At 39.5% G+C, this 26,323-nt stretch overlaps 1 protein-coding gene across 3 annotated transcripts in view; it reads left to right on the forward strand.

The window, feature by feature from the left end:
• The window catches only part of SH3GL2 (SH3 domain containing GRB2 like 2, endophilin A1), a 236,050-nt gene that overhangs the window by 187,930 nt on the left and 21,797 nt on the right, over positions 1-26,323 (forward strand). For all 3 annotated transcript variants that reach the window (XM_017949839.3, XM_009188717.4, XM_009188720.3), the window contains exon 3: positions 12,892-12,964. In XM_017949839.3, coding sequence (XP_017805328.1) covers positions 12,892-12,964 — 73 coding nt within the window. The remainder of the gene's footprint in view (positions 1-12,891; positions 12,965-26,323) is intronic.

A 26,323-nucleotide genomic window follows, 5' to 3' on the forward strand; every position in this document is an offset into this window, starting at 1 on the left:
CATCAGGCATTTGGGGTAGAGAGACCTTTGCTCATCTGTATTCTCGGAGGTGCAATTAGATAACAAAATGAAATAAATTAGAGGTTTGCTTTAAGCAGCACTACTAGGAGAGAGAAGTGGGTTTTCCTAGGGGTGTTTCTCTAATCAGCCACCCCAGCCGCTCTCTGGCTGAGGTGCAGTAAAATCAGCATGTGTATCCCTTAGCTCTGCAGCCCTCCTCTCCCTGAGCTGATTGGATGGAATCCTGCGGCTGTGCTGTCTCTGTAGGATCCCTGCCCATCATTATTTCTCTCCTCTTAAGTGCCTTGCATGGAATTCTTTCTGTTTTCATTTTAAATGCTGTCTGTTGCTTACAAGCTTTGTTAAACACAGGCTAAATGTCTTACTCTGGTGCAACATTGGAGGATTTCTTCTTTGAAAAGCTATAGGTTTTTTTTTGTCAAGAGGAAGTTCTAAAATTTGAAGAACTCTGATTCCTTCTCAAATTTTCTCAGTTGTTGCAATGATTGTGTAGTTTTTTGTTGTGTTTACAGTTACATTCATTAATTTATTCAGAACGTGCCTCCATGTTAAGGCACTATCCCTGTCTTCAAGGGGCTTCCAGTTTTGATTTTTTAAAAATAGGTACGTAAATCAGTACCTTACAGAACATAGTGCTTGGTGTCCTGGGGAGGATTCCCATGGAATCTTCAGGCTGGGTATATCAGGCTTTCTAGAAGAGAGAAGGTGTCTGAGCTAAATCCTGAACATGTCTCTTGTCCCTGATTATATGGTTCATTCAGAATTCTAAGCTGAGGAATATAGTACCGCTTTTGCAGCCTGAAAATTATCCTGGGAAATCTCTACTGTTGAACCCAGAAGATGTACTAGGGATAGAAACATGTCTATAGGTGCTTCAACAAAAATGGGATTCTTTTTAAGGAGCAGCCTTGAGTTTTAGGAAGAGCAAGTTGTTGAGAAAGAATGCCATTTTGTATGAGAGTAAGAGAGGATTATTGGCAGAGGCGGTGTGGAGAAAGTCCAATAGGGAAATGTCCATGGTCATTATCTTCATACACTCAGTCACTGGGTGGAGAGGGGTTCAATTTTTCTATCCAGCCCAAGTGGTAGAGCTAGAATTAAGGAGTAGAAACCATGGGGAGATAGATTCTGGCTCAAAACTTTTGGCTCTCAAAGCTGGGTTTTTGGTGTGTGTTTTTTGTTTTGTTGTTTTGTTTGTGTGTGTGGTTTCTTTGCCTCAGGAATGACTGAATTCCCTATCACCGCCCATGTTTGACTCCCTAGTTCCCACTGCCCATGTTGGAACACAGGCTGACCCGCTAGTTCCCTGCCATCATGTGAGGCACACCAGTCATCTCTTGTGAGTTTTGTGTTTAGTGATTTGTTACTAATAATGTCACTTTTTAATGATGTCACTCTTACTCGGATTCCAGCAATCTCTCTCAAGTGGGAGAGAAAGGAGTAGAGTTCCAGCTAGAATGCTCTGAGCAACACATATCCCCGAGTGCACCTATGGACGTCTCCTTCATGGTATGATAGGAAAGGGGGAGGCATGGAGCGTTGTGCTAAGACACACACCCCCTGGTGTGGGGATGTAAGAAGGGCCAGAGCCCCAAACAAGATGAGCTGTTAAGACATCTTTCTCCTTAGTCTGAAATTCAGTGATAACAAGCTTCCTCTAAGTTACATGTTTGCAATATAGTTCCAAGCTTATATTCATTAAAGGTAAGGACCAAGAAAATTAACAGCAAAAAAATACATTGGAGCAATCACAGCATTCTAATAACCTTGTTTGTTTTTCTTTTTAACACGTCGTCAGTTGGGCTTTCTGAATACATAAGATAATGCTTTAAATCATGGCAGCTTGGGGACAGATGCATTAACTCTTCCGAGTCAGTAGGGGACTATTAAAAACATCACTCTTGTACCTGCCTGTATCTCGCTGCCAGACAGACCTTCCCAGGACACTGTTTTCATCATGACTACATGATTGTTTATTTAGCTGTTCTTGTTCAGGAGTCTCAGTACTTTAAGTGGGTGTGTATACATTATTAATAGTTGCATTTTCTTCAGTGACAGAGAAGTTAAGAATTTGAACATATTTTAGTTTTTCATATGACATTTTAACATTTCTTTTATGTTACCACTGTGAGTTACCCCATGTTCAAGTGGGCAATTCATCTACTTATTTATCTGATTTATTTATTTACTCATTTGGAGATTGAGCTCTCTCTCTTTTGTCCAGGCTGGAGTGTAGTAGCTCAATCATGCTCACTATCACCTCAAACTTCTGGGCTCAAGTGATCCTCCTGCCTCAGCCCCCCAAGTAGCTGGGACTACAGGAACACACCACCATGCCTGGCTAATTTTTATTATTTGTTTTATCTTTGAGGTCCAATTTATTTCTTTTTTTAAACTTTTATTTTAAGTTCAGGGATACATGTGCAGGTTTGTTACATAGGTAGACGTGTCGTGGGTGTTTATTGTACAAATGATTTCATCACCCAGGTATTAAGCCTAGTACCCATTAGTTATTTTTCCTGATCATCTCCCTCCTCCCACCCTCCACCCTCCATTAGGTCCCAGTGTGTGTTGTTCCCCTCTATGTGTCCATGTGTTCTCATCATTTTTGTCCCGCTTATAAGTGAGAACATGTGCTATTTGGTTGTCTCTACCTGCATTAGTTTGCTAAAGATAATGGCCTCCAGGTCCATCCGTGTCCCTACAAAGAACCTGATCTCTCTTTTTTATGGCTGCTTAGTATTCCATGGTGTATACATATCACATTTTCTTTATCTAGTCTGTCATTGTTGGGCATTTGGGTTGGTTCCATATCTTTGCTATTATTAATAGTGCTACAGTGAAAACATGTGTGCATGTGTCTTTATAATAGAACAATTTATATTTCTTTGGATATATATAGAATAATGGGATTGCTGGGTCAAATGGTATTTCTGTCTTTAGGACTTTGGGGAATCACCACACTGTCTTCCACAATGGTTGAACTAATTTACAGTCCTACCAACAGTGTATTAAAAGACACAGACTGGCAAATTGGATAAAGAGTCAAGACCCATCAGTTTGCTGTATTCAGGAGACCCATCTCACATGCAGAGACACACATAGGCTCAAAATAAAGGGATGGAGGAAGATCTACCAAGCAAATGGAAAAAAAAAAAAAAAAAAAGCAGGGGTTGCAATCCTAGTCTCTGATAAAACAGACTTTAAACCATCAAAGATCAAAAGAGACAAAGAAGGCCATTACATAATGGTAAAGGGATCAATACATCAGGAAGAGCTAACTATCCTAAATATATATGCACCCAATACAGGAGCACCCAGATTCATAAAGCAAGTCCTTAGAGACTTACAAAGAGACTTAGACTCCCATACAATAATAATGGGAGACTTGAACACACCACTGTCAACATTAGACAGATCAATGAGACAGAAAGCCAACAAGGATATCGAGGAATTGAATTCAACTCTGCACCAAGTGGACCTAATAGACATCTACAGAACTCTCCACCCCAAATCAACAGAATATACATTCTTCTCAGCACCACATTGCCCTTATTCCAAAATTGACCACATAGTTGGAAGTAAAGCACTCCTCAGCAAATGTAAAAGAACAGAAATTATAACAAGCTGTCTCTCAGACCACAATGCAATCAAACTAGAACTCAGGACTAAGAAACTCAATAGAAACCACTCAACTACACGAAAATTCAACAACCTGCTCCTGAATGACTACTGGGTACATAACAAAATGAAGGCAGGAATAAAGATGTTCTTTGAAACCAATGAGAACAAAGTTACAATATATCTGAATCTCTGAGACACATTTAAAGCACTGTGTAGAGGGAAATTTGTAGCACTGAATGCCCACAAGTGAAAGCAGGAAAGATCTAAAATTGACACCCTAACATCACAATTAAAAGAACTAGAGAAGCAAGAGCAAACACATTCAAAAGCTAGCAGAAGGCAAGAAATAATTAAGATCAGAGCAAAACTGAAGGAGATAGAGACACAAAAATCCTTCCAAAAAATCAATGAATCCAGGAGCTGGTTTTTTGAAAAGATCAACAAAATTGATAGACCACTAGCAAGACTAATAAAGAAGAAAAGAGAGAAAAATCAAATAGATGCAATAAAAAATGATAAAGGGGATATTACCACCAGCCCCACAGAAATACAAACTACCATCACAGAATACTATAAACACCTCTACGCAAATAAACTAGAAAACCTAGAAGAAATCGATAATTTCCTGTATACTTACACTCTCCTAAGACTAAACCAGGAAGAAGTTGAATCCTTGAATAGACCAATAGCAGGCTCTGAAATTGAGGCAATAATTAATAGCCTACCAACCAAAAACACTCCCGGACCAGATGGATTCACAGCCGAATTCTACCAGAGGTAAAAGGAGGAGCTGGTACCATTCCTTCTGAAACTATTCCAATCAATAGAAAAAGAGGGAATCCTCCCTGACTCATTTTATGAGGCCAACATCATCCTGATACCAAAGCCTGGCAGAGACACAACAAAAAAAGAGAATTTTAGACCAATATCCCTGATGAACATCGATGCAAAAGTCCTCCATAAAATACTGGCAAACTGAATCCAGCAGCACATCAAAAAGCTATCCACCATGATCAAGTGGGCTTCATCCCTGGGATGCAAGGCTGGTTCAACATATGCAAATCAATAAATGTAATCCAGCATATAAACAGAACCAAAGACAAAAACCACATGATTATCTCAATAGATGCAGAAAAGGCCTTCGACAAAATTCAACAGCCCTTCATGCGAAAAACTCTCAATAAATTCGGTATTGATGGAATGTATCTCAAAATAATAAGAGCTATTTATGGCAAACCCACAGCCAATATCATACTGAGTGGGCAAAAACTGGAAGCATTCCCTTTGAAAACTGGCACAAGATAGGGATGCCCTCTCTCACCACTCCTGTTCAACATAGTGTTGGAAGTTCTGGCCAGGGCAATCAGGCAAGAGAGAAAGAAATAAAGGGTATTCAGTTAGGAAAAGAGGAATTCAAATTGTCCCTGTTTTCAGATGACATGATTGTATATTTAGAAAACTCCATCATCTCAGCCCAAAATCTCCTTAAGCTGATAAGCAACTTCAGCAAAGTCTCAGGATACAAAATCAACGTGCAAAAATCACAAGCATTCTTGTACACTAGTAACAGACAAACAGAGAGCCAAATCACGAATGAACTCCCATTCACAATAGCTTCAAAGAGAATAAAATACCTAGGAATCCAACTTACAAGGGATGTAAAGGACCTCTTCAAGGAGAACTACAAACCACTGCTCAGTGAAATAAAAGAGGACACAAACAAATGGAAGAACACACCATGCTCATGGATAGAAAGAATCAAGATTGTGAAAATGGCCATACTGCCCAAGATAATTTATAGATTCAATGCCATCCCCATTAAGCTACCAATGACTTCCTTCTCAGATTTGGAAAAAAACTGCTTTAAAGTTCATATGGAACCAAAAAAGAGCCTGCATTGCCAAGACAATCCTAAGCCAAAAGAACAAAGCTGGAGGCATCACGCTGCCTGACTTCAAACTATACTACAAGGCTACAGTAACCAAAACAGCATGGTACTGGTACCCAAACAGAGATATAGACCAATGGAACAGAACAGAGCCCTCAGAAATAATACCACACATCTACAGCCATCTGATCTTTGACAAACCTGACAAAAACAAGAAATAGGGAAAGGATTCCCTATTTAATAAATGGTGCTGGGAAAATTGGCTAGCCATAAGTAGAAAGCTGAAACTGGATCCTTTCCTTACTCCTTATATGAAAATTAATTCAAGATGGATTAGAGACTTAAATGTTAGACCTAAAACCATAAAAACCCTAGAAGAAAACTTAGGTAATACCATTTAGGACATAGGCATGGGCAAGGACTTCATGTCTAAAACACCAAAAGCAATGGCAACAAAAGCCCAAATTGACAAATGGGATCCAATTAAACTAAAGAGCTTCTGCACAGCAAAAGAAACTACCATCAGAGTGAACAGGCAACCTACAGAATGGGAGAACATTTTTGCAATCTACTCATCTGACAAAGGGCTAATATCCAGAACCTGTAAAGAACTCAATCAAATTTACAAGAAAAAACCAAACAACCCCATCAAAAAGTGGGCAAAGGATATGAACAGACACTTCTCAAAAGAAGACATGCATACAGCCAACAGACACATGAAAAAATGCTCATCACTGGCCATCAGAGAAATGCAAATCAAAACCACAATGAGATACCATCTCACACCAGTTAGAATGGGAATCATTAAAAAAAATCAGGAAACAACAGGTGCTGGAGAGGATGTGGAGAAATAGGAACACTTTTACACTGTTGGTGGGACTGTAAACTAGTTCAACCATTGTGGAAAACAGTGTGGCAATTTCTCAAGGATCTAGAACTAGAAATACCATTTGACCCAGCCATCCCATTACTGGGGATATACCCAAAGGATTATAAGTCATGCTGCTATAAAGACACATGCACATGTATGTTTATTGTGGCACTATTCACAATAGCAAAGACTTGGAATCAACCCAAATGTCCATCAGTGACAGATTGGATTAAGAAAATGTGGCACATATACATCATGGAATACTATGCAGCCATAAAAAAGGATGAGTTCGTGTTCTTTTTTAGGGACATGGATGCAGCTGGAAACCATCATTCTCAGCAAACTATCGCAAGAACAGAAAACCAAATACCGCATGTCCTCACTCATAGGTGGGAATTGAACAATGAGATCACCTGGACACAGGAAGGGGAGCATCACACACTGGGTCCTATTGTGGGGAGGGGGTTGGGGGAAGGATAGCATTAGGACATATACCTAATGTAAATGACGAGTTAATGGGTGCAGCACGCCAACATGGCACATGTATACATATGTAACAAACCTGCGCATTGTGCACATGTACCCTAGAACTTAAAGTATAAAAAAAAAAAAGAATAGCATTGAATCCATAAACTGCCATTAAAATGGCAATATCGCCATTTTAATATTGAGTCTTCATATCCATGAGCATGGAATGTTTTTCCATTGTTTGTATCATCTATGATTTCTTTCAGCAGTGTTTGTAGTTCTTCTTGTAAAGAACTTTCAGCCAGGTGTGGTGGCTCATGCCTGTAATCCCAGAACTTTGGGAGGCTGAGGAGGGCAGATCACGACGAGGTCAGGAGATGGAAACCATCCTGGCTAACGCAGTGAAACCCCGTCTCTACTAAATATACAAAAAATTAGCTGGGTGTGGTGGCAGGTGTCTATAGTCCCAGCTACTTGGGAGGCTGAGGTAGGAGAATGGCGTGAACTGAGGTGGCAGAGCTTGCAGTGAGCTGAGATCACACCACTGCATTCCAGCCTGGGCAACAGAGCGAGACTCCATCTCAAAAAAAAAAAAAAAAGAACTTTCACCTCCCTGGTTAGCTGTATTCCTAGATGTTTTATTATTTTTGTGGCAATTGTGAAGGAGATTGTTCCTGATTTGGCTCTTGGCCTGACAGTTATTGGTGTATAGGAACACTAGTGATTTTTGAACGTCAATTTTGTATCCTGAGACTTTGCTGAAGTTCTTTATCAGCTTAAGAATCTTTTTGGCTGAGACCGTGGGGTTTTCTAGACATAGGATCATACCGTCTGCAAACAGGGATAGTTTGACTTCCTGTCTTCCTACTTGGATGCCCTTTATTTCTTTCTCTTGCCTAATTGGCCTGGCCAGGACTTCCAATACTATGTTGAATAGGAGTAGTGAGAGAGGGCATCCTTGTCTTGTGCCGATTTTCAAGGGAAATGCTTCCAGCTTTTGCCCATTCAGTATGATATTGGCTATGGGTTTGTCATATATGGCACTTACTATTTTGAGGTGCATTCCTTTAATACCTATTTCATTGGGACTTTTTAACATGAATAGATGTTGAATTTTATTGAAAACCTTTTGTGCATCTATTGAGATAATCATGTATTTTTTTTCTTTAGTTCTGTTTATGTGATGAATCATATTTATTGATTTGCATATGTTGAACCAACCTTGCATCCTAGGGATAAAACCTACTTGGTAATGGTGGATAAGCTTTTTGACATGCCTCTGGATTTGGTTTGCCAGCATTTTATTGAGGATTTGCATCAGTGTTCATTAAGGACCTTGGCCTGAAGTTCTCTTTTTTGTTGTATCTTTGTGCCTAATTTTTAAATCTTTTGTATAGGTGGAGTCTCACTTTTTCCCAGGCTAGTCGTGAACTCCTGGCCTTAAGCAGTCCTCCTGTGTTGGCCTCCCAAAGCATTGGGATAACAGACATGGGCCACCATGCCTGACTTAATTCATTTATATATTAATGATCACTAAACTCACAAACTGTCGGTGCTCCCTTTAAGGTGTCTATGTTTTTCTTAAACTTCACTCTGCTACAGCATCTGGTATAATGTGGTATCTAATAGTATGAAATCGTATCTTTCAGTCCTTTTATTGCTCCAGAAATAATGCCATGTTGTTCACGAGTCCTATCACCTAAGTTCAGGAAACACCAACTTTTATTTTCTTTAGGGAAGAAGGTAATATTCACATGTCTCTGAAAGAGTAACCCCATTGTAGTCATTTCCATGCCTTCTGTTCTCTAGTATCTTGTCTCTAAAGACTGAGACAGCTGGTGAAATAATCAGCATCATCTGTAGATTCAGCATGGCATTACTATTAGTGAAGCTAGCACCTAGCACAGGGATCAAGGTTTTTTTTAAGTGCTTTAGGTTTTTTGGGCCAGAGGGTCTCTGAGGTCTCTTACAACTCCTTGCCAATGCTGTTGAAACACAAAAGCATCCATTGACAGCGTTTAAATGAATGATTGTGGCTGTTTTCCAACAAAACTTTATCTAAGGATGCTGAAATTTGAATAATTATTTTATTCTGTAAAATAGTAGTCTCATTTCAAATTTTTTCAACCATTTAAAAGTGTAGAAATGGAAGTTTTTATTACCTAAAAAAACGTGTGTATCTATATATTTACAGTTTCACTTTCTTTAAACTGTCTTCCCTAATGGCTCCTCACACCAATCCCAGGCAAGGTTAGTTGAAGATGGAGGCTCAGGAGCTTATAAGATGAGAAGTTCTTGTAATTTAGGGTGCATCAAAACTCACTTTCAAGTAGAAATTGGAAATTTTGGACATTGAGAAAAATAACAGTTACATGTCATAAGTTCAGAGTTAAACTGTGCTGTTCTCAAATGTCAGTAAGCTGAATTCTGGGAGTTTATGGGAATTGCTAGTTATAATAAATTACTTAAGCGTAGATCTTCTTTATGCTAATTTCGTCAGGCCTGTTACTAAGAGAATATGTACTTGGATATTACCAGTTTAGGTATATAAATAAGTCTCCTAGCAAGTGCATAACAAGGCACATTCAGGAGTCTCATGGTGTTATGGCCCTCAGCTTGTCTCTGGCTGACACAGTCTACTTTAGCAAAAGAGTCCTGGGCATTATTATTGAGGACAGAGGTGGACAGAAGTTAGAAACTGGTCAGCCTCCTACTGGCAGATGACTTCAGAATAGTGACTAGTCATTGGACCATTCAGTTCTTCTGGTACTTTTTTTAAGAAAGCCTCTGTTTCATGGTCTTGGGAGCTACTTTTCTCCTTACAACAACACTCAAAGAGCTCCTTTCCCTTCTCTAGGCCACAGATGTGGACACTTAATAAATTAAAGCATTAAACAGAATGCTCCCCTGGTCTCTTCCTCTTCTGTCCATGAACTCTGTCAAGTAATTACCTGTAAGAATGCAGTCATGCCTGGCTCTGTGTCTCATGCCTGTAATCCCAGCACTTTGGGAGGCCAAGGCGGATGGATCACTTGAGGCCAGGAGTTCAAGACCAGCCTGACCAACGTGGCAAAACCCCATCTCTACCAAGAAATACAAAAATTAGCTGGGCATGGTGGTGCGTGCCTGTAGTCTCAGCTACTTGGGAAGCTGAGAAGGGAGAATCGCTTGAACCCAGGAGGTGGAGGTTGCAGTGAGCTGAGATAGCACTACTGCACTCTAGCCTAGGGGAGAGAGTGAGACCCTGTCTCAAAAAAAAAAAAAAAAAAAAGGAATGCAGTCAGTAGCAAGGGCCTAGGAATGGATTTGCCAAAAACCGGTCCCTCTTTGGTATATTTCCTGATGATGAAATGCATATACAACTATATTGAATAAAGTTGTTTTCAGAGGGGGTGGATTTCAAGTGAAGGTTATTTTATGCTGTACTCAAAAGGGGTTACATAGAACTTGCTCTGTAATGATGCCTGGACTAGGTAACCAAAAGTGTTGAAGGAGTCCACCTCAATGGGCACAAAGTCGGCAAACATCCAGGTGGGATGAGCTCTTTCTTTAGACAAGTCACAAGGGACAGTGGAATAGTTTTTATTCCTACTTCTCTGTTAAGATGGAATCCTGCCCTGGGGACCAAATGTAATAATCTAACTTTGGTGTCCCCAGGGTCTCTGGGTCTCTCCTGAGACCACTGGTTTAGCCAAGCTAGTGGTGTCTGTTTACACAAGATGAGTAGTTGGGCTCCCTACACAGAGCTTGAAAGGGAAGGGGGTTCTGTAGCCAAAATGAGAACTAACTATCACAGCCTTCCTTGTTCACCTCCCTGTGGGTCAGTTGGGATAGACACTGCAAGCACCAGCCTCTGTAGGGAAACCTGTGAAACTTGAGGGCGTGTGGTCCAGCAGGTCAGCGTGGCAGAGCCTCCCTTCCAGAGAGGCCCAGGAGGGAACAGTCTTGTGGATGAAGCTTCCACAGACTTTGAGGAGTTTCAAAACCCAAACAGAATATGGGATGGCAGGTACCTTCCTGCTGATTCTGTTTGGCCACTACTGCCAGGCCCCCAGCGCCGTCTTGGGAACACAGCACATTCCAGCTCGGACTTGACCTCTCTCTCAGACTGGGAGATGCCTCTGTTGCCTGTCTTTTTAGGAAGAGCTTTTGCTTTCAAGAAGTATAGGATGGTCATTAAGAACATACACCCTGGAACTAGAACTGGGGAAGTTTCTTAACCCCTCTGTATCTGTTTTCTCATAGACATTACAGAGTTTGTGAGCATTGAATGTGTAAAGATATTCATAGTCCTTAGAACAGTTTCTGAGAAACAGAAAACAGCTTATGGTGATGATGATTATAATTATTAAGGACAGAGATGGGGGAAACTTAGAAATTGGTCAGCCCCCTAACAGTAGATTACATCGGGATATCAAACAGCCATTGGAAAATTTAATTCCTATGGCACTCTTTTTTAGAAACCTTGGCTTTTTGAGTGATTTTTCTTCTCATCATAACTACAGGATATTTGGGCACATATGTCATCTAATTCCTTAATCCCCATCACATAGTCAGGAGGAGATCTACATTTGTACTCCTATCACACACGTACCATGGAATTTCAGCATATTTATTCCATACACACCTTTGATCCATTTCCCTGGCATAAGACATTCCATGACTTGAGTACATAGTGGTTGTTTGACATTTTGCTAATACTAGGACCTTCACATATGGCTTCACAAGTTGTGTGCTGCACAACTCCAGGGGGCCACTGAGCACTTTAAAGCTAATCACTACCTAGTGTACACTCAATCTTACAGATCTTTGAAATTTGAATAAATCCAAAGGATATTTATACAAGATTTATATGTAGACAGGCACATTTGAAATTGCATCCTTTTTAAGATAATTTTATATCATTATAACCTCACAAGAAAAATTTTGTTTTCCTCTATTGATCCTAGTAATAGCAAACACACACAGTAATATGACTGCCATGGAATGAGAAATTATTAAGTATTGAAAAACTGAACTGAAAGATAAAATCTTTCAATGGGTGGATTGTGGAAAAGGAGGAGGCTTACTTTATGCAAGGTAGATACTATATGTGGGTACAGTAGGTTATGGAAAAGTTTCTAGTAGTTGAAGGGGGAGCCTTTTAACAACAGAAAACTTCTCCAGTTGACTTAATTGATACCTAAATTTCTACATTAAAATTTAATCACTTTCGTTTATACCTATGTCATATATTACATGTACATACCTTGAATGGGAGGATGCATTTATTCTCACTAGTCATTTACCGTATAGGGTGAATAGGAGGCCCACACATGCTGATAAGAAAAGGATTTCTTGGAGAAAGACAGAGAGGACCTAACTGCAATGAGCAGCTTCCACGATCTCTTTCAAGTGGGGAGAGGGGCCTGACAAAGAGAACATGGTGAGATGCTGAAAGTAAACATTGACCATTCCAAATTTAGAAATTTAGAGGATGGACCAAATTTAGAGGATAGACTCTAGCATCAAGATTTTTGTTTAGAATTAACCAAAAGTTCAAGGACAGACTAGAAGTCTTTGCTCAAGATTTGATATTTTTAGGATGTTCTCAGAAGTTAAATAAAAAGCTCCCTGCTTCTTGAATAAGCAAAGTTGATGCTGTGTGATTCTTTCTTGAGGGCAGCAAAATCTGCCTGCATGCCTGACCCACTGTAGGCATCCAATAAATGTCTCTGGGCCAAAATCTGTTTCATTTTATTCACTTTATTTTTACCAGAAGGTAATGAATTATATTTTGAAACAAATTTTAGGAAACTACCAGCTGCTTCTTCGGATCAACAGGCTTTTCACGTCTTGGCAGAGCGCTGCTGAGTATAGCATCAGCATGACTTCCAGCCCCCACTCAGCCTCCGTCACCTGCTGCAAAACTTGTCCGGGCTCTGTTGCATTCCCCGCCATTGTATACAGACTCAAGCAAAAACCAAGGTTCTAAAGCTCATCATTTTTGTCATTTAGAGCATTTATTTTGTCATTTCAGAAAGTGGATGTCACCAGCAGGGCTGTGATGGAAATAATGACTAAAACAATTGAATACCTTCAACCCAATCCAGGTAAGGAATCATCTTGTACGTTTAAAGGATCCCTCCAGGTAACTTTTAGTTTCTCTTTGATAGACATTTTAAGTTTGGTGTGTTTCTTCTTTTGGTGTTGCTGCCTCAGTCCACTTTTCTGAGAGGTTAGCGACTTCATGGATAGCACATTTTAACAGGGGAGAAGGGCTTTTTAAAGCTCACGCTGAAGTAACTGGAAGATCTGTGGTATTTTATCTGACTGTGATGTATTTAACAAATAATATGTACAAACAGTTCAGGTGACACATAATACCAGAGTAGCTATAAACTGTTATCAGTTGACGTTGAACTTTCAAGAGATGGTAAGAAGGAAAATTAGGATAGTTTTAAGATAAGATATAATGATTCCCAGAAGATGTGAAAAAGCAGGGAGGTGAATCATTTTCATGAAACACAGAGGGTTTCTTCATTGGGCATCACCAAAGTCTTCAGAGCGTTGATCTTGATTCTGATCCTTCTGCAGGCGCATCACAGATCAGCATTGGTTCCTACTAACTTGTTATACTCTAAGAAAAAGAAGTGGTAATAGAGATAATGGAACTATATGTTGATAAGAGGACCAGGCAGAGTTGGGGCAGTCTCGGTAGGCACCAGGTATAGCAGAGCAAAGCAGCCTACCTCACAGACCTCCTCATTACCGTTCCTGTGTGTCAGTTTCTAACTGCAGGGCATGGAAATGGGAAGCAAGGCTGGTTGTGTTTAATTGAGATGTCTGAATATTTGGAAGACCCCTTAATCTTGAGGCTAGTTTCTTTGGAAGTTTCAGGTTGGGGTTCCATGTCTTTTATGGTCACAGAGAGGCTGATGCAGAAAACTGCCTCAGTCCCAATGAGCTTGGATACTGAGCAGTAGTGGGCAAGCGATAAGAAAAGGGGCAGGTGTGGGATGAGAGGAAGCAGATGTGTGCTGTGGTAAGTGCTGGCTCCTTCTCTATGCCCCCTGCTGCTGGCTGCAGCCTCCTTCCATCTTTATTCACCTATGAGCAGCCCAGCTGCTATTCTGAGGATTAGCAAACTATGTAGGAATGACTTTCTGGATTTTTGTTGCTGTTGTTTTTGTTCATAAAACACATTAGAAATGGGCTTATGTGAAGGAGGAAAATATGGAAGAAAATGTGGTAAGCTATAGGAACCAGGAATTTAACTGACAGTGGACTGGATACATTTTCAAATGCTTAACAAATTGGTCAAAGAACAGCAAAAATCAAGTTTCTGATTTTTACCCAGAACCTTCTTTGTAGCCACTGTTTTTCACAGAGATGCAAAGATCTCTTGGATGCACATTTATTCCTTAGTGTTTAAACCACTGTCATAGGTCAAGTTCTGAAAGACAACTGCTCGCCCTGCTTCCCCACAAGAAACCATTATATAGGGGCAAGAAGTTTTGATCTTTATCTTTGCCTAGAACCTTGAAGTACTCCATGATTTCCTGGGATTTTCACGTGAGTTGTACTTGTAAGTCATGGTTGTAGGGCTAAGATAAAGGGAATGGGAGGAGGAATATAGTATTTATTGAGCACTGAAGCATTTTCAGTGTAGTGCTAGGTATATGAGGCACTGTCTCATCTTTAAAAGTAACGATTTTTCTTCATATAAAGTACAAATAGTTGAAGAATGTATAGTATGAACATAGACTAAAAATTCATTGTAACACAAATTCTCAGTGGGAGCTCATCAGTTTTCCTGAGTGTAATGGAACTGTGTGTGCTCTGTTGTAGGTAGGTGTGGTGGGTTGAATAGTGTGTCTCCCCAAATTCAGGTCCATCCAGAAGTAAAGTTATAAGGAATGTGACCTTATTTGGAAATAGTCTTTGCAGATATAAATAGTGATGTAGGATCTTGAGATGAACTCTACCTAGATTTAGGGTGGCCCCTAAAACCAAGGATGGGTGTCCTTATGAGAAGAGGAGAGGACACAGAGAAACACAGGAAAGAAGGCCACGTGAAGAATGAGCAGAGGTTGGAGTTACATGTCATGAGCCAAGGCATGCCAGCAGCTACCACCACAAACTGGAAGACATAAGGAAGGATTCTCTCAGAGCCTTCAGAGGGAACCAACTTTGCTGACACCTTGATTTCAGACTTCCAGCATGCTGAACTGTGAGGGAATCCTCTTTTGTTTCAGGCCACCCAGTTTGTGGTCATTTGAAATGACAGCTCTAGAAAACTAATGCAGTAGGCTAGCCTCATATTATTCAGGAAAAAACAGGGGTCAGAGAATTTAGGAACTTTCCCATTCATACACCTAGGAAGGGCTGAAGACAAGATTGGAACTCAGGTCTGACTACCTCCTAAGTCTCTGCGCTTCACACTGCAGGATCCTGCCTCTGAGAAGGGTAGGCTGCATTTCATTTAGGTGTAAAGGGTCCTTCCCTTTCAGAGTGAGTACAATAGAAATTCAGAAAGGAAATTGTGGGATTGAGACTTATTTTTATTTTAATAAAAAACATCAAAGGAGGAGGTAATTGAGAAGATCTGAATATTTAGAAATGACATTTTTAATACAATACCGCATGTGCTAATTGGCTGCCAATATAATGGTTTTCTATTTGAGAGTTGAGTGGACATCTACCACTAAGGAGAACAATGAAGGCCATTACAGGCAATTCGAGGTTGGTTTCAGAAAAGCAGTTATGTATGGGCACGTCACATACATATATGAATAAATACTACCCAGAAGAGTCCAGAACAAAACAAAATTTTGTGTAATCATTCCACAGAATGTAAACAACCTGCATTTAATTGTTTACAACAGGTACAATTTCATCCCTCCACCAGCTTCTTGCTGTGAGAGTAGACACTGGCCATGGAGCCCAGACCAGGTAACTGGTGAAGTTCAGAGTTAGGCAAACACCCAGAGAGACAGTCCTTGGGCACAGGAGAGCAGAAAGAATATTCCCAAACTTGTGCAGTTTGCTAAATACTTTGCCCGTTCAGCCTTTCAGTGAACCCTGGAGCTGGGCCAACCAGTGTGGATACTGGTTGCTGGTTCTGAATAAGCAAGATGTGGCTTGGGTTAGGACAGGGCCTGATGCCAAGTAACAAATTTACATGGACAGGCCGGGGGAATCAGTAGGATTTGCTGCTTTGAGGGTACTTTGGGAGTACATCTGTATTAGTTTACTGCTCCAGGGTGCTTGCTGGCTTTCACATCTTGGGGGTGTGGAGCTTACACGTGTTTTCTATTCTTAAAACTCAGTTCCTATTGAAATGACCAAAGTGATTTTGTTTAGCTTTTAAGAATACATGGCTATGCTCTGTGAAAGTCTCACATCCACTCTTGCCCGTCTCCAGAGTGATATTTTAAAAAGCAAATTTGGTCATATTATAGAAAACCCTTCCATCCCTTTTCATGCCTTTAAGATTAACTTTCATTTTTAACATGGCTTAAGGGGCCCTCCCTGCATGGTCAGCCTGCCCTTTCCCCAACACCTTGCTAGGCTAACAGCTCCCTCAGGTCCAGCATAAAGGTCACTTATTAACCTTCCTTGGCTCCAACCACATTAGGTTCCCCTATCCAACCCTATTGGGTCCCTCTTGTAATCCCAGTTGCTTTTCGGTGGGTCACATGCCATACTTGTGGTTTTGTTTTTCCTTCCCTGTGAGTTCAGCACTGTGCCTTATTCACCACCACATCCCCAGCCCCCAGCTCAGTTCCAGGCAGCCAGTAAACACTTGGATATTGGAATAAATGAATTATGAAGCACAGTTGACTGTCAGTGTCTAATGTACTAAAACTTCTCTAATACAAAAAGTAGGAGGAAAAATTCTTCGTTTTCCCTATATCATCACATACTCATATGTAACCAACATTTGTCACGTGCATTTACTTTGATGCAAAGAGCAATTCTCGATGTTGTGGGGCAGAAATGAGACCAAGACTGGAGGCTCGTCCTCTGGAACCTCACAGTCTTAGTGTGAGTTACCCACAGTCTGAGGAGAGGAGCCCAGAAGACTTCACAGCTCATTCCTCCTGGGAAGTCCAGCTGACTGATGAGATGTGGAAGCGTGAGCAGGATCACAGGCTTAAAGGTCTGCCCTGTGAAGGCGGGCTTTCGAGAACGCAGGACAGACAGCTGTAAAGTCATCCAAGCTTGAACTGGAATAGCATAAACCAGTACAGATTCCTAAACTGCTTAAATAGGAAATAATTTGAATATAAAAGTACTGTGCACAAATTCCATTCTACTGGTTGTAAGTGCCTATTCTTATGGTATCTTTGAGCAAAAATCATTGGAGAAGATATGTCACTTTTCTTTACATATTCTGATGCCTTATGGGGAAGCAAAAGGCACTAAATCAGTCTTGTCCAATAGAAATAAGATGCAAGCCACATATGTAATTTTGAATTTTTTAGAAACCACATTATAAAAGTAAAAAGGTGAAATTGTCTTTAATAATATATTGTATTTAACTCATTATAGCCAAAATATTAATCACTATTAAAATTATTGAGATATTTCACGTTTTTTCCATACTTTGAATTTCGGTCTGTATTTTATACTTACAGCACGTTTCAATTTGGACTAGCCACATTTCAGGTGCTCAGCAGCCCGCTGTGGCCAGTGGTGGCCATAATAGACAGTACAGCACTAGATAGTTTACCTTTCCCTTCAATATGTGTTTCATGTTTACCTCCTGTTTTATGTTTTATCAGTGTTTTTGTTTTTGTTTTTTTTTCAACAGAGCAATGGACTCTTGATTTAGAATTAGGATATCTTTAAGGACTGGATTTTTAAAAAAATTTCTGAAAGTCTGTTTCGTGACACTTGAATTGAATTATAGACATAGTTGGACTGTGGACCCTTTTCAGCCTTAGCATCCTTGTTGTGAGACAGGCCCTTTCAGTTTGCACTGAGAAGTTTCTCTTACCCTAATATGATAATCTAATACAAATTTCCAAACTGCTTACATAAAAAGCAGCTTGAATGTGAAAAATGTTGTACACAGTAGGGGTTTGTTTTTCTATGGAAATGCTTTTCCCTTGAATGCCTATATGGTCTAGATTTTTCCAGCATTTCTGAGATTCGAGTATCAAAGTGGGGTCATTCAATGTCTATTTAGAATTTTTTAATAATTTCAAATCTCATTTGTGAAATATTGCCTGTGGAAATAAAAGCTAGCTGTATTAGTTTCAAAATGTCCCATTAGTCCCTAGAAAGATACTCTATCAAAATTAGTATACTTCTTTTCCCACAGGCTGTGCTCTTAATCATCTCCTTCCAAAGATGAATAAATACAGTGATTATATGTGGTGACTTTGGAACTGAAAATAAATACATGTATTACCTGGCATTCATGTAGCCAAATCCTTGGTCTTACAACACACTGAATTTGCTGTTTTTCCTGGAGGACAGGATAACTTGTATTCATCTTTGCATCTTTTAGAGTCCGTAACATTATGCCTGGTACATTGTTTGTCCTCAGTATGTCTGGTGAATAGGTGTATGAATGAATATGTCCGTCCTTCACTTAAAGAATAAGGGACGTGTGCTGAGTCTAGTAGCCAGAGCTTTTCCATTTCCAAATCCTGACAATGAAAAAGAATCAAAATGCATAAAGGACAAATTACAAAAGCAGTTGTGAGGAATATGTTGTTAAGCTTCAAAGGAATAGGGTCTTTCAAGGAAAAATATATTAAGAAAGAAAATTTAGGTCAGGTGATGGGTGATATAATTCATATACTAATGTATTGAAAGGCTAGAGGATTTCTACTTCTACATCTTTGGGGAAAATATTGAAAATTAATAGGTTCCTAAAATATTTGAGACACTGTAAGTGATTCAGAGTTTTAAGTCAGCTAGAACTGGTGGAATAATGATATTCTTTCCCTGTGTGTCTAAACAATGAATGCTAAAGCCAGATCCTATTTAAAAGGTTCTTAATCAGGGCCAGGTGTGGTGACTCACGCCTGTAATCCCAGCCCTTTGGGAGGCCGAGGCTGGCAGATCACAAGGTCAGGAGATCGAGACCATCCTGGCTGACACAGTGAAAACCTGTCTCTGCTAAAAATACAAAAAGTTAGCTGCTCATGGTGGTGGGCACCTGTAATCCCAGCTACTTGGGAGGCTGAGGCAGGAGAATGGTGTGAACCTGGGAGGCAGAGCTTGCAGTGAGCCAAGGTCATGCCACTGCACTCCAGCCTGGGCGACAGCAGGACTCTGTCTCAAAAAAAAAAAAAGATTCTTAATCATAACAAATATAGTATACATTTAAAATGCATGTGTGCAAATATATTGAGAATTAAGCTAATGGCACCTCACGTGAATAGTCCCTAAATACTATAAATAAATACCATACCTAAATCCTCAGCATGGCCTTTAAGGTCCAGCATGTGGTGGCCCCTGTGCTTTCTGTCTCTCCTAGTTCCTTCTTCCTCTTGTTCACCCTGTGGCCTTTAGTTTCTTCAGTTCCTCAAGTTCTTTGCTGTATCAGGAATTTGCAGCAGCTGTTTCCCCTTCTCCTGGTGGAATGTGGGCCCTCACCTACCCCTTCTTCAACTGTCTTCTCACCGTTCCTCCTGTCTTAGCTTATATATCTCCTCTGAGTGGCATCTCCTGAGGGCCAAGTCGACACCAGTTCTACTCCAGTTTTATATTTTCATGTTATCTTCACATCACATGAGTTCCCCTCCACAAATCTCTTGAGAGGTTCCTCACTTAGAATAAAATTGAAAGCACTTATGTGGGTTACAAAGTCCTGAGGAACTGAACTCATTCCCTATGTTCCTGGCTGTCTCCATCTTGTTCCTTCTGAGCTAGCCTTCCTCAAACACACAGGCACGTTGTTCATGGGGCCTGGCCAGCCCTTTTGCCTCAATCACTTCCTCTCCATGTCTTCTCAAAACCTTCACTGGGGGGTCTGCTCAAATGTCACCTAATTTGTGCAGCTTTCCTGACCATCTTGTTTAAAACATCAGTCCTTCTAACTTCCTAAGCCTTTTCTTGTTTTACTTTTCTTCAGAGCATTTAGCACCACTTCAACTGTACATTTACTTGTTAAAATGTTGCTTGTCACTGCCACCGTAATGCAGTAACTTGAGCATAGGATTGTTTGTACACTGCAAAGAGCCCAATTCTATTTTTTATTGCACTTTTCATAATATTTACGCAACTTACGATTTGTTCACTGTACTGCCTTTTTCCATTATTACTCTCCTGTTTTACATTCTCCCCATAGCAGCCAGTTCTATCCATTAAAGATGTAAATCACGTTTTGTCATTCCTCTGCTTGTAACCCTCCACTGGCTTCCATCGTACTGAGAATTATCCTCAGCCTTGTTCCTGTCTTGGGGTCTTTGCACAGGTGTTTCTTCTGCCTGGAACACTCTTCTCCAGCTCCTGATAATGTCTGCTGTTCCTCATCACTGCACCTTCAGTCAGATGCCGTCTCCCTGTACAGTCCTTTCCTGGCCTGCCCCCTATTGAAAATAGCTTCTCCTCATCCCTCTGATACCTCCTTATATTATTTCCTATCAACATTTGAAATTATCTTTTTTTTTGTTTATTGCTTTCACGTCACTCCCATTTCTCATATAGAACATAATCTCCAGAAAGGTAGAGTCTTGTCTATCCTGTTTACTATCTGTCATAATGGAAACAGTGCCCTCAGTAAGTATTTATTGAATGGATGCTGTTCATCTCTTCCAGTATATTGTAAACAAGTCATTGAAGTCAAGGACTATGTCTTTTTTACTCCTTTATGTATACCCAGTTCCTAGCACAGAGTTTGGTGCTAGCAATTGGTGAATTGGCTTAATGAATGAATTGAATCATGTTAAGCATATATAAGCTCCATCTTATAGGAGTAGCTAACTTTTCAGGTAAGAGTCAGGATCTGCAGACTTTTACAGATCAGGATCAGAGCTGTTCTCTGTGTAATATCTATTTGGTGTCATGCACAATTAATATATTTCACAATTGCTTTGGGAAAAGTGTGGATGTGCATACTCTCATGTATAACATCACTGGGCTAAATCTATTAATAGACATTTATGTTTATATACATAGATAATAGCTGTATCTGGTTTTGGATGAGAAAACTGAAGCTGCAAGGTGACTAGCAATTTGCCCAAAGTTATACAACAGAAGAGCCAGAATCTTTATTCAGATATTACTATCTCCAAAGCACATTCTGTTTTCAAAACAAAATGTCTTATGCTACAAAGTCTTAAACTACAAAGATACTTCCAGGCTTGGTATGTGTGGCAAGTACACTCTAGAGTGACTCCTACAGATTCACACCCTTGTTTAATCCCTTCCCATTGAGTGTAGATGGAACCTGTGACTTGCTGGTAACCAATAAATATGGCAAAGGTAATGGAATCAACCACTCACCACTCCCTTGATGTGATTACATTATATGGCAAAATCGATGGTGCATCACTCCCATGATCATGTTACATTATGTGAGACAGTCTTAGCAGACTAATACGAGAGACATTCCCTTCCTGGTCTAGAGGAAGCACACTGCTGTGTTATGACAGCCTAAGGAGAGGACCACATGTCAAGGAACTGGGGGTGGTCTCTAGAACCTAAGGGTGGCCACTAGCTAACAGCCAGTGGGAAGCCAGAGCTCTCCATCACACTGCCACAGAGAAGTGAACAGCCCGGACTCAGGAAGACAGCAACCCATGTGAGCCTGGATGCAGACTTTTCCCCACTCCGGCCTCCAGATGGCAAAGCAGCCTGACTCATACTTTGTTTGCAGCCTCGCGAGACCCTGAGCATAGGACTCAATTTAGGCATGCCCAGACTTACTTGTTCGAAGCCACTGAGTTTGCGGTACTTTGTTATTCTATGTAGAAAACGAATACAGTGTGGCTGTTCCCAGCCAGAGCTCCTATTTCAAGCATACAGCTGTCTGCTGGGGCCATCAGGCTATTTGCCCAGGGGCTTTAGGCTCCCTGGATACCTTACACTGAAGCAGGAGGTAGATTGGGAACACCTGTTACTGTCTTTTCAGCTTAAGATGAGGGCTCCTGAACCCCCCAGGGAGTGTAGGTTAGTCCAGTTCCAGCAAAGACTGAAGATATCTTTGTGTGTTGAAACATGATAGCAAAGAACACTTGGCACAGTGCCTGACACTTAGTAGGGACTCAAGAAATGTTACGTACCTTCCTGTCGGGGTACTGCAGCTCAACCTAGGGCATCTCAGATGCTAACCCAGCAGTTCCTCCCTGGGCAAGGCCTTTAGAAATCCCACTGCAGGACCCTTCTTACAGTCAGGTTATAGTATCAACTACCACCCTCTGTTTGCTCTGAAAACCTGAGAAAGCAAAGGCTTATGATGTTAGTACACTGAGGGTTGTGTATTTTTCAAATTGCACAAGCTGTTTTATGCCCTTCGAGGGGCAATTGCCTGCTTTCCCAGGGCATGCTGTGAGACTGTGTTGGCACCTTGCAGCACCCCATCTTCAGGTGGGAGATGTTTGCTGCCCCATGCCACAAGTTCTTAGGGCTGCTGACTGTGTACTACAGCACAGTGTCTTACTATCCCTCCCCGCTGGTTCCTACTTGAGGCATAAAAGAGCTTTGTCACCTTGGAGAGAGGTGTTATATAAATACCATTATTTGGGTTGAGAGTAGCATGATCCAGTGCTAGGGTTGCCTATTTTTGTATAAGACAGTAGGAAAATCTTCCTCTTCCCTTTTCTCAGTCTCTTCTAATAGTTAACTACAAAAGAAACAACATAGATATGAGTGTATTTACCTAAGTTCTCATTACAGTGTAACTTTTTGTCATTTAGTAATGGTTAGTGTGCAAAACTGCAGAGGACATTGGTGTCAGTGCAGAGAGCATCAGAGGGCCAGGTTTTAGACTTGTAGATGCTCTGAGACTTCACCTAAGAAAACCAGGCCATAATATGCAATAATTACATGTTGCCAAAATGAAATGTATGCTAAGATGCTGTTTATTACATAAATTTTGTTGCAAGTATTAAGCCCCTATCTTATTTAATGCGATTTGAGGATTTATACTCATATTACAATTGTAATCTCTATATTAGACTTCACAAATTTAGTTAAAATAATTTAGAATTAATTTTTGTCATTTTCATAGTAAAACATGCATAACATGAAATTATCTTAACTATTTTTAAGTATACATTTCAGTGGGATTAAATACATTCATAATGTTGTGTAATCACCACGACCATCCATCTCCATAACTCTTTTTGTTTTGTAAAAGTGAAACTATAGCCCCCTTAAATAATAACTCCCCCTTTCCTACTTCAGCCCCTGGCTACCACCTTTCTACTTTCTAGCTCTGTGATTTTAATTATTCTAATTACTTCATATAAGTGGAATCACATAGCATTTGTCTTTTTTGTGACGGATTTATTTCACTTGGCATAATGTCCTCAAGGTTTACTTATGTGATAGTGTATGTAAGAAATGCCTTCCTTTTTAAGGCCAAATAATATTCCATTGTGTGTAAATAGTACAATTTTTATATTGGTTCACCTGTTGATGGACAGCTGCATTGCTTTCACATTTTAACTATTGTGAATAATGCTCCTATGATCATGAATATACAAATATCTCTCTGAAACTCTGCTTTCAATTATTTTGGGTAAATATCCAGAAATGGAATTGCTGGAACTTAAGGGAATTCTATTTTTTATTTCTGAGGAACCACTGTGCTCTTTTCCACACCATTTTACTTTCTCACCAGCAGTGTGCAAGGGTTCAAGTTACTCTACATCCTTGCTGACACTTGTTATTTTCTGGTTTTTTGAGGTTTACCATACTTATGAATGTGAGGTGGTATCTCATTATAGTTTTGATTTGTAATGACCTAATGATTAGTGATGTTGAACACCTTTTTATGTGCTTTTTAGCCATTTGTATATCTTCTTTGGGGAAATGTCAATTCAAGTCTTTGCCCATTTATTAATCTAGTTGTTTGGGTTTTTTGTTGAGTTTTAGGAGTTCTGTACATATTCTGAATGCTACTCCTTTATCAGATTCAACTTACAAATATTTTCTCCCATTCTGTGGGCTGCCTTTTTACTCAGTTTATAGTGTCTTTTGATGCACACAATTTCTTAACTTTCATGAAGCTGAATTTGTGTAATTTTGTTGTTGTTGCCTATGCCTTTGGTATCATATCCGGGAATTCATTACCACATCCAATGTCAAGAAGCTTTTGCCTATGTTTTCTTCCAAGGGTTCTAGAGTTTTAGATCTTACAGTTAGATCTTTAATGTATTTGGAGTTAATTTTTGTATATGATATTAGAAAAAGGTCCAAATTCATTTTTTTGCATATAGATCCATTTTTCCCAGCACCATTGGTTGAAAAGACTGTTATTTCTTGTGAGTGGTCTTGGTACCTTTGTCAAAAAACATTTGACCATGTATGCAAGGGTTTATTTCTGAGCTCTCTACTCTGTTCCCATGGCCTACATGTCTGTCTTTATGACAATACCACACTGTATTATCATAGCTTTGCAATGAGTTTTCAAATCAGGAGCTATGAGTCTTCTAGCTTTGTTTTTTAAGATTGTTTTTGCTGTTTAGAGTCCCTTGAGATTCCATATGAATTTTAGGATGGAATTTCCATTTCTACAAAAAATGTTATTGAGACTTTGATAGGGATTGCATTGAATCTGTAGATTGCTTTGAATAATGTTGACATCTTAATAATATTAAGTCTTTGAGTTCCTGAACGTGGGATGTTATTTCCATTTGTATATGTCTTTTAAAATTTCTTTCAGCAGTGTTTGGTAGTTTTCATTGTTGAAGTCTTTTACCTCTTTGGTTAAATTAATTCCTGAGTATTTTATTCTTTTTGATACTATTGTAAATGGAATTATCCTTTTAGTTTTCTTTTCAGATTGTTCATTGTCAGTGTATAGAAATGCAACTGATTTTTGTGTGTTGACTTTGTGTCCTGCTACTTTGTTGAATTCATTTATTAGTTCTGACAGCTTTTTGTGGGAAATCTTTAGAGTTTTCTATATGTAAAATCATATCATCTGAAAATAGATAATTTTACTTGTTTATATCCAATTTGGATTCCTTTTTCTTACCTAATTGCCCTGGCCAGAACTCTCAGTACTGTGTTGAATAGATGTGGTCACAATGGGCATCATTGTCTTGTTTCTGATCTTAGAGTAAAAGCTTTCAGTCTTTTGCCGTTTAGTATGATTTTCATTTTGAAGTTTTCATATATGACTTTTACCATGTTGAGGTAGTTTCTTCCTATTCCTAGCTTATTGTTTCTATCATGAAAAGGTGTTGAACTTAGTCAACACTTATTCCTTCATCAACTGAGATGATCATATGTATGTGTGTATGTTTTACTCTATTATGTTAATGTGAAGTATTAGATGGATCCATTTTTGTGTATTGAACAATATGCTTGTATTTCAGGAACAAATACCACTTGGTCATGGGGTATAATTTTTAAAATATGCTGTTGAATTTGGTTTGCTAGCATTTTGTTGAGAATTTTCACAACAATGATTATAAGAGATATTGGTCTCTAGTTGTCTTGTAGTATCTTTGTCTGGCTTTGATATCAAGATAATGCTATCCTCATAGAATGAGTAGGAAATTTTCCTTCTTCAATTTTTTGGAAAAGTTTGAGGAGAGTTGGTGTTAGTTCTTCAAATATTTGGTAGAAGTCACTGTTGAAGCCATCAGATCCTGGACTTGTCTTTGTTGGGAGATTTTTTATTACTGATTCAATCTTCTTACTAATGATAGGTCTGTTCAGATTTTCTATTTGTGAGTTAGTCTTGGTAGGTTTTGTGTTTCTAAGAATTTGTCCATTTCATTTAGGTTATACAATTCATTGTTGTACAGTTGTTCATAGTAATCTCTTAATAATCCTGTTTACTTGTGCATATCAGAATGAATATCCCCACCTTTTATTTCTGATTTTAGTAGTTTGTGTCTTTTCCTTCTGTTTTTTTTTTCCTAGTCCAGCTAACTAAATGTTTGTCAATTTTGTTGATCTTTTCCAAGAACAAACTTTTAATTTTTTCTGTCAATTAAAGACGTCCTTGGCTCTTGATAGGTGATGAAGAGGCAAGTATATTTTTAGCTGTTGGTTGCCATTTCAACGAAATAGCCATCAACTGTAATTTTCTCCAAAAGTGGGAAAATAGAGAAAAGAACTAACATTTGTTTAGTGCCTGCTTTGGTTATCCACACCTGCTCATTTCGCCAGCACAATATTTTGAGCCCTACTCTGTGTTATTCCTTTGATACTATGTACCCTTGCATTAATTGGTAGGAAATGATAATAGATTCTGTTATAGGAGAAGGCATTTCTAATTTTTTTATCTTCAAAAAAAGATTACATTTTTAAATTTAAATGTCACTTTG

Source organism: Papio anubis, chromosome 13 (genome assembly GCF_008728515.1).
Source record: "Papio anubis isolate 15944 chromosome 13, Panubis1.0, whole genome shotgun sequence".
NCBI lineage: Eukaryota > Metazoa > Chordata > Mammalia > Primates > Cercopithecidae > Papio > Papio anubis.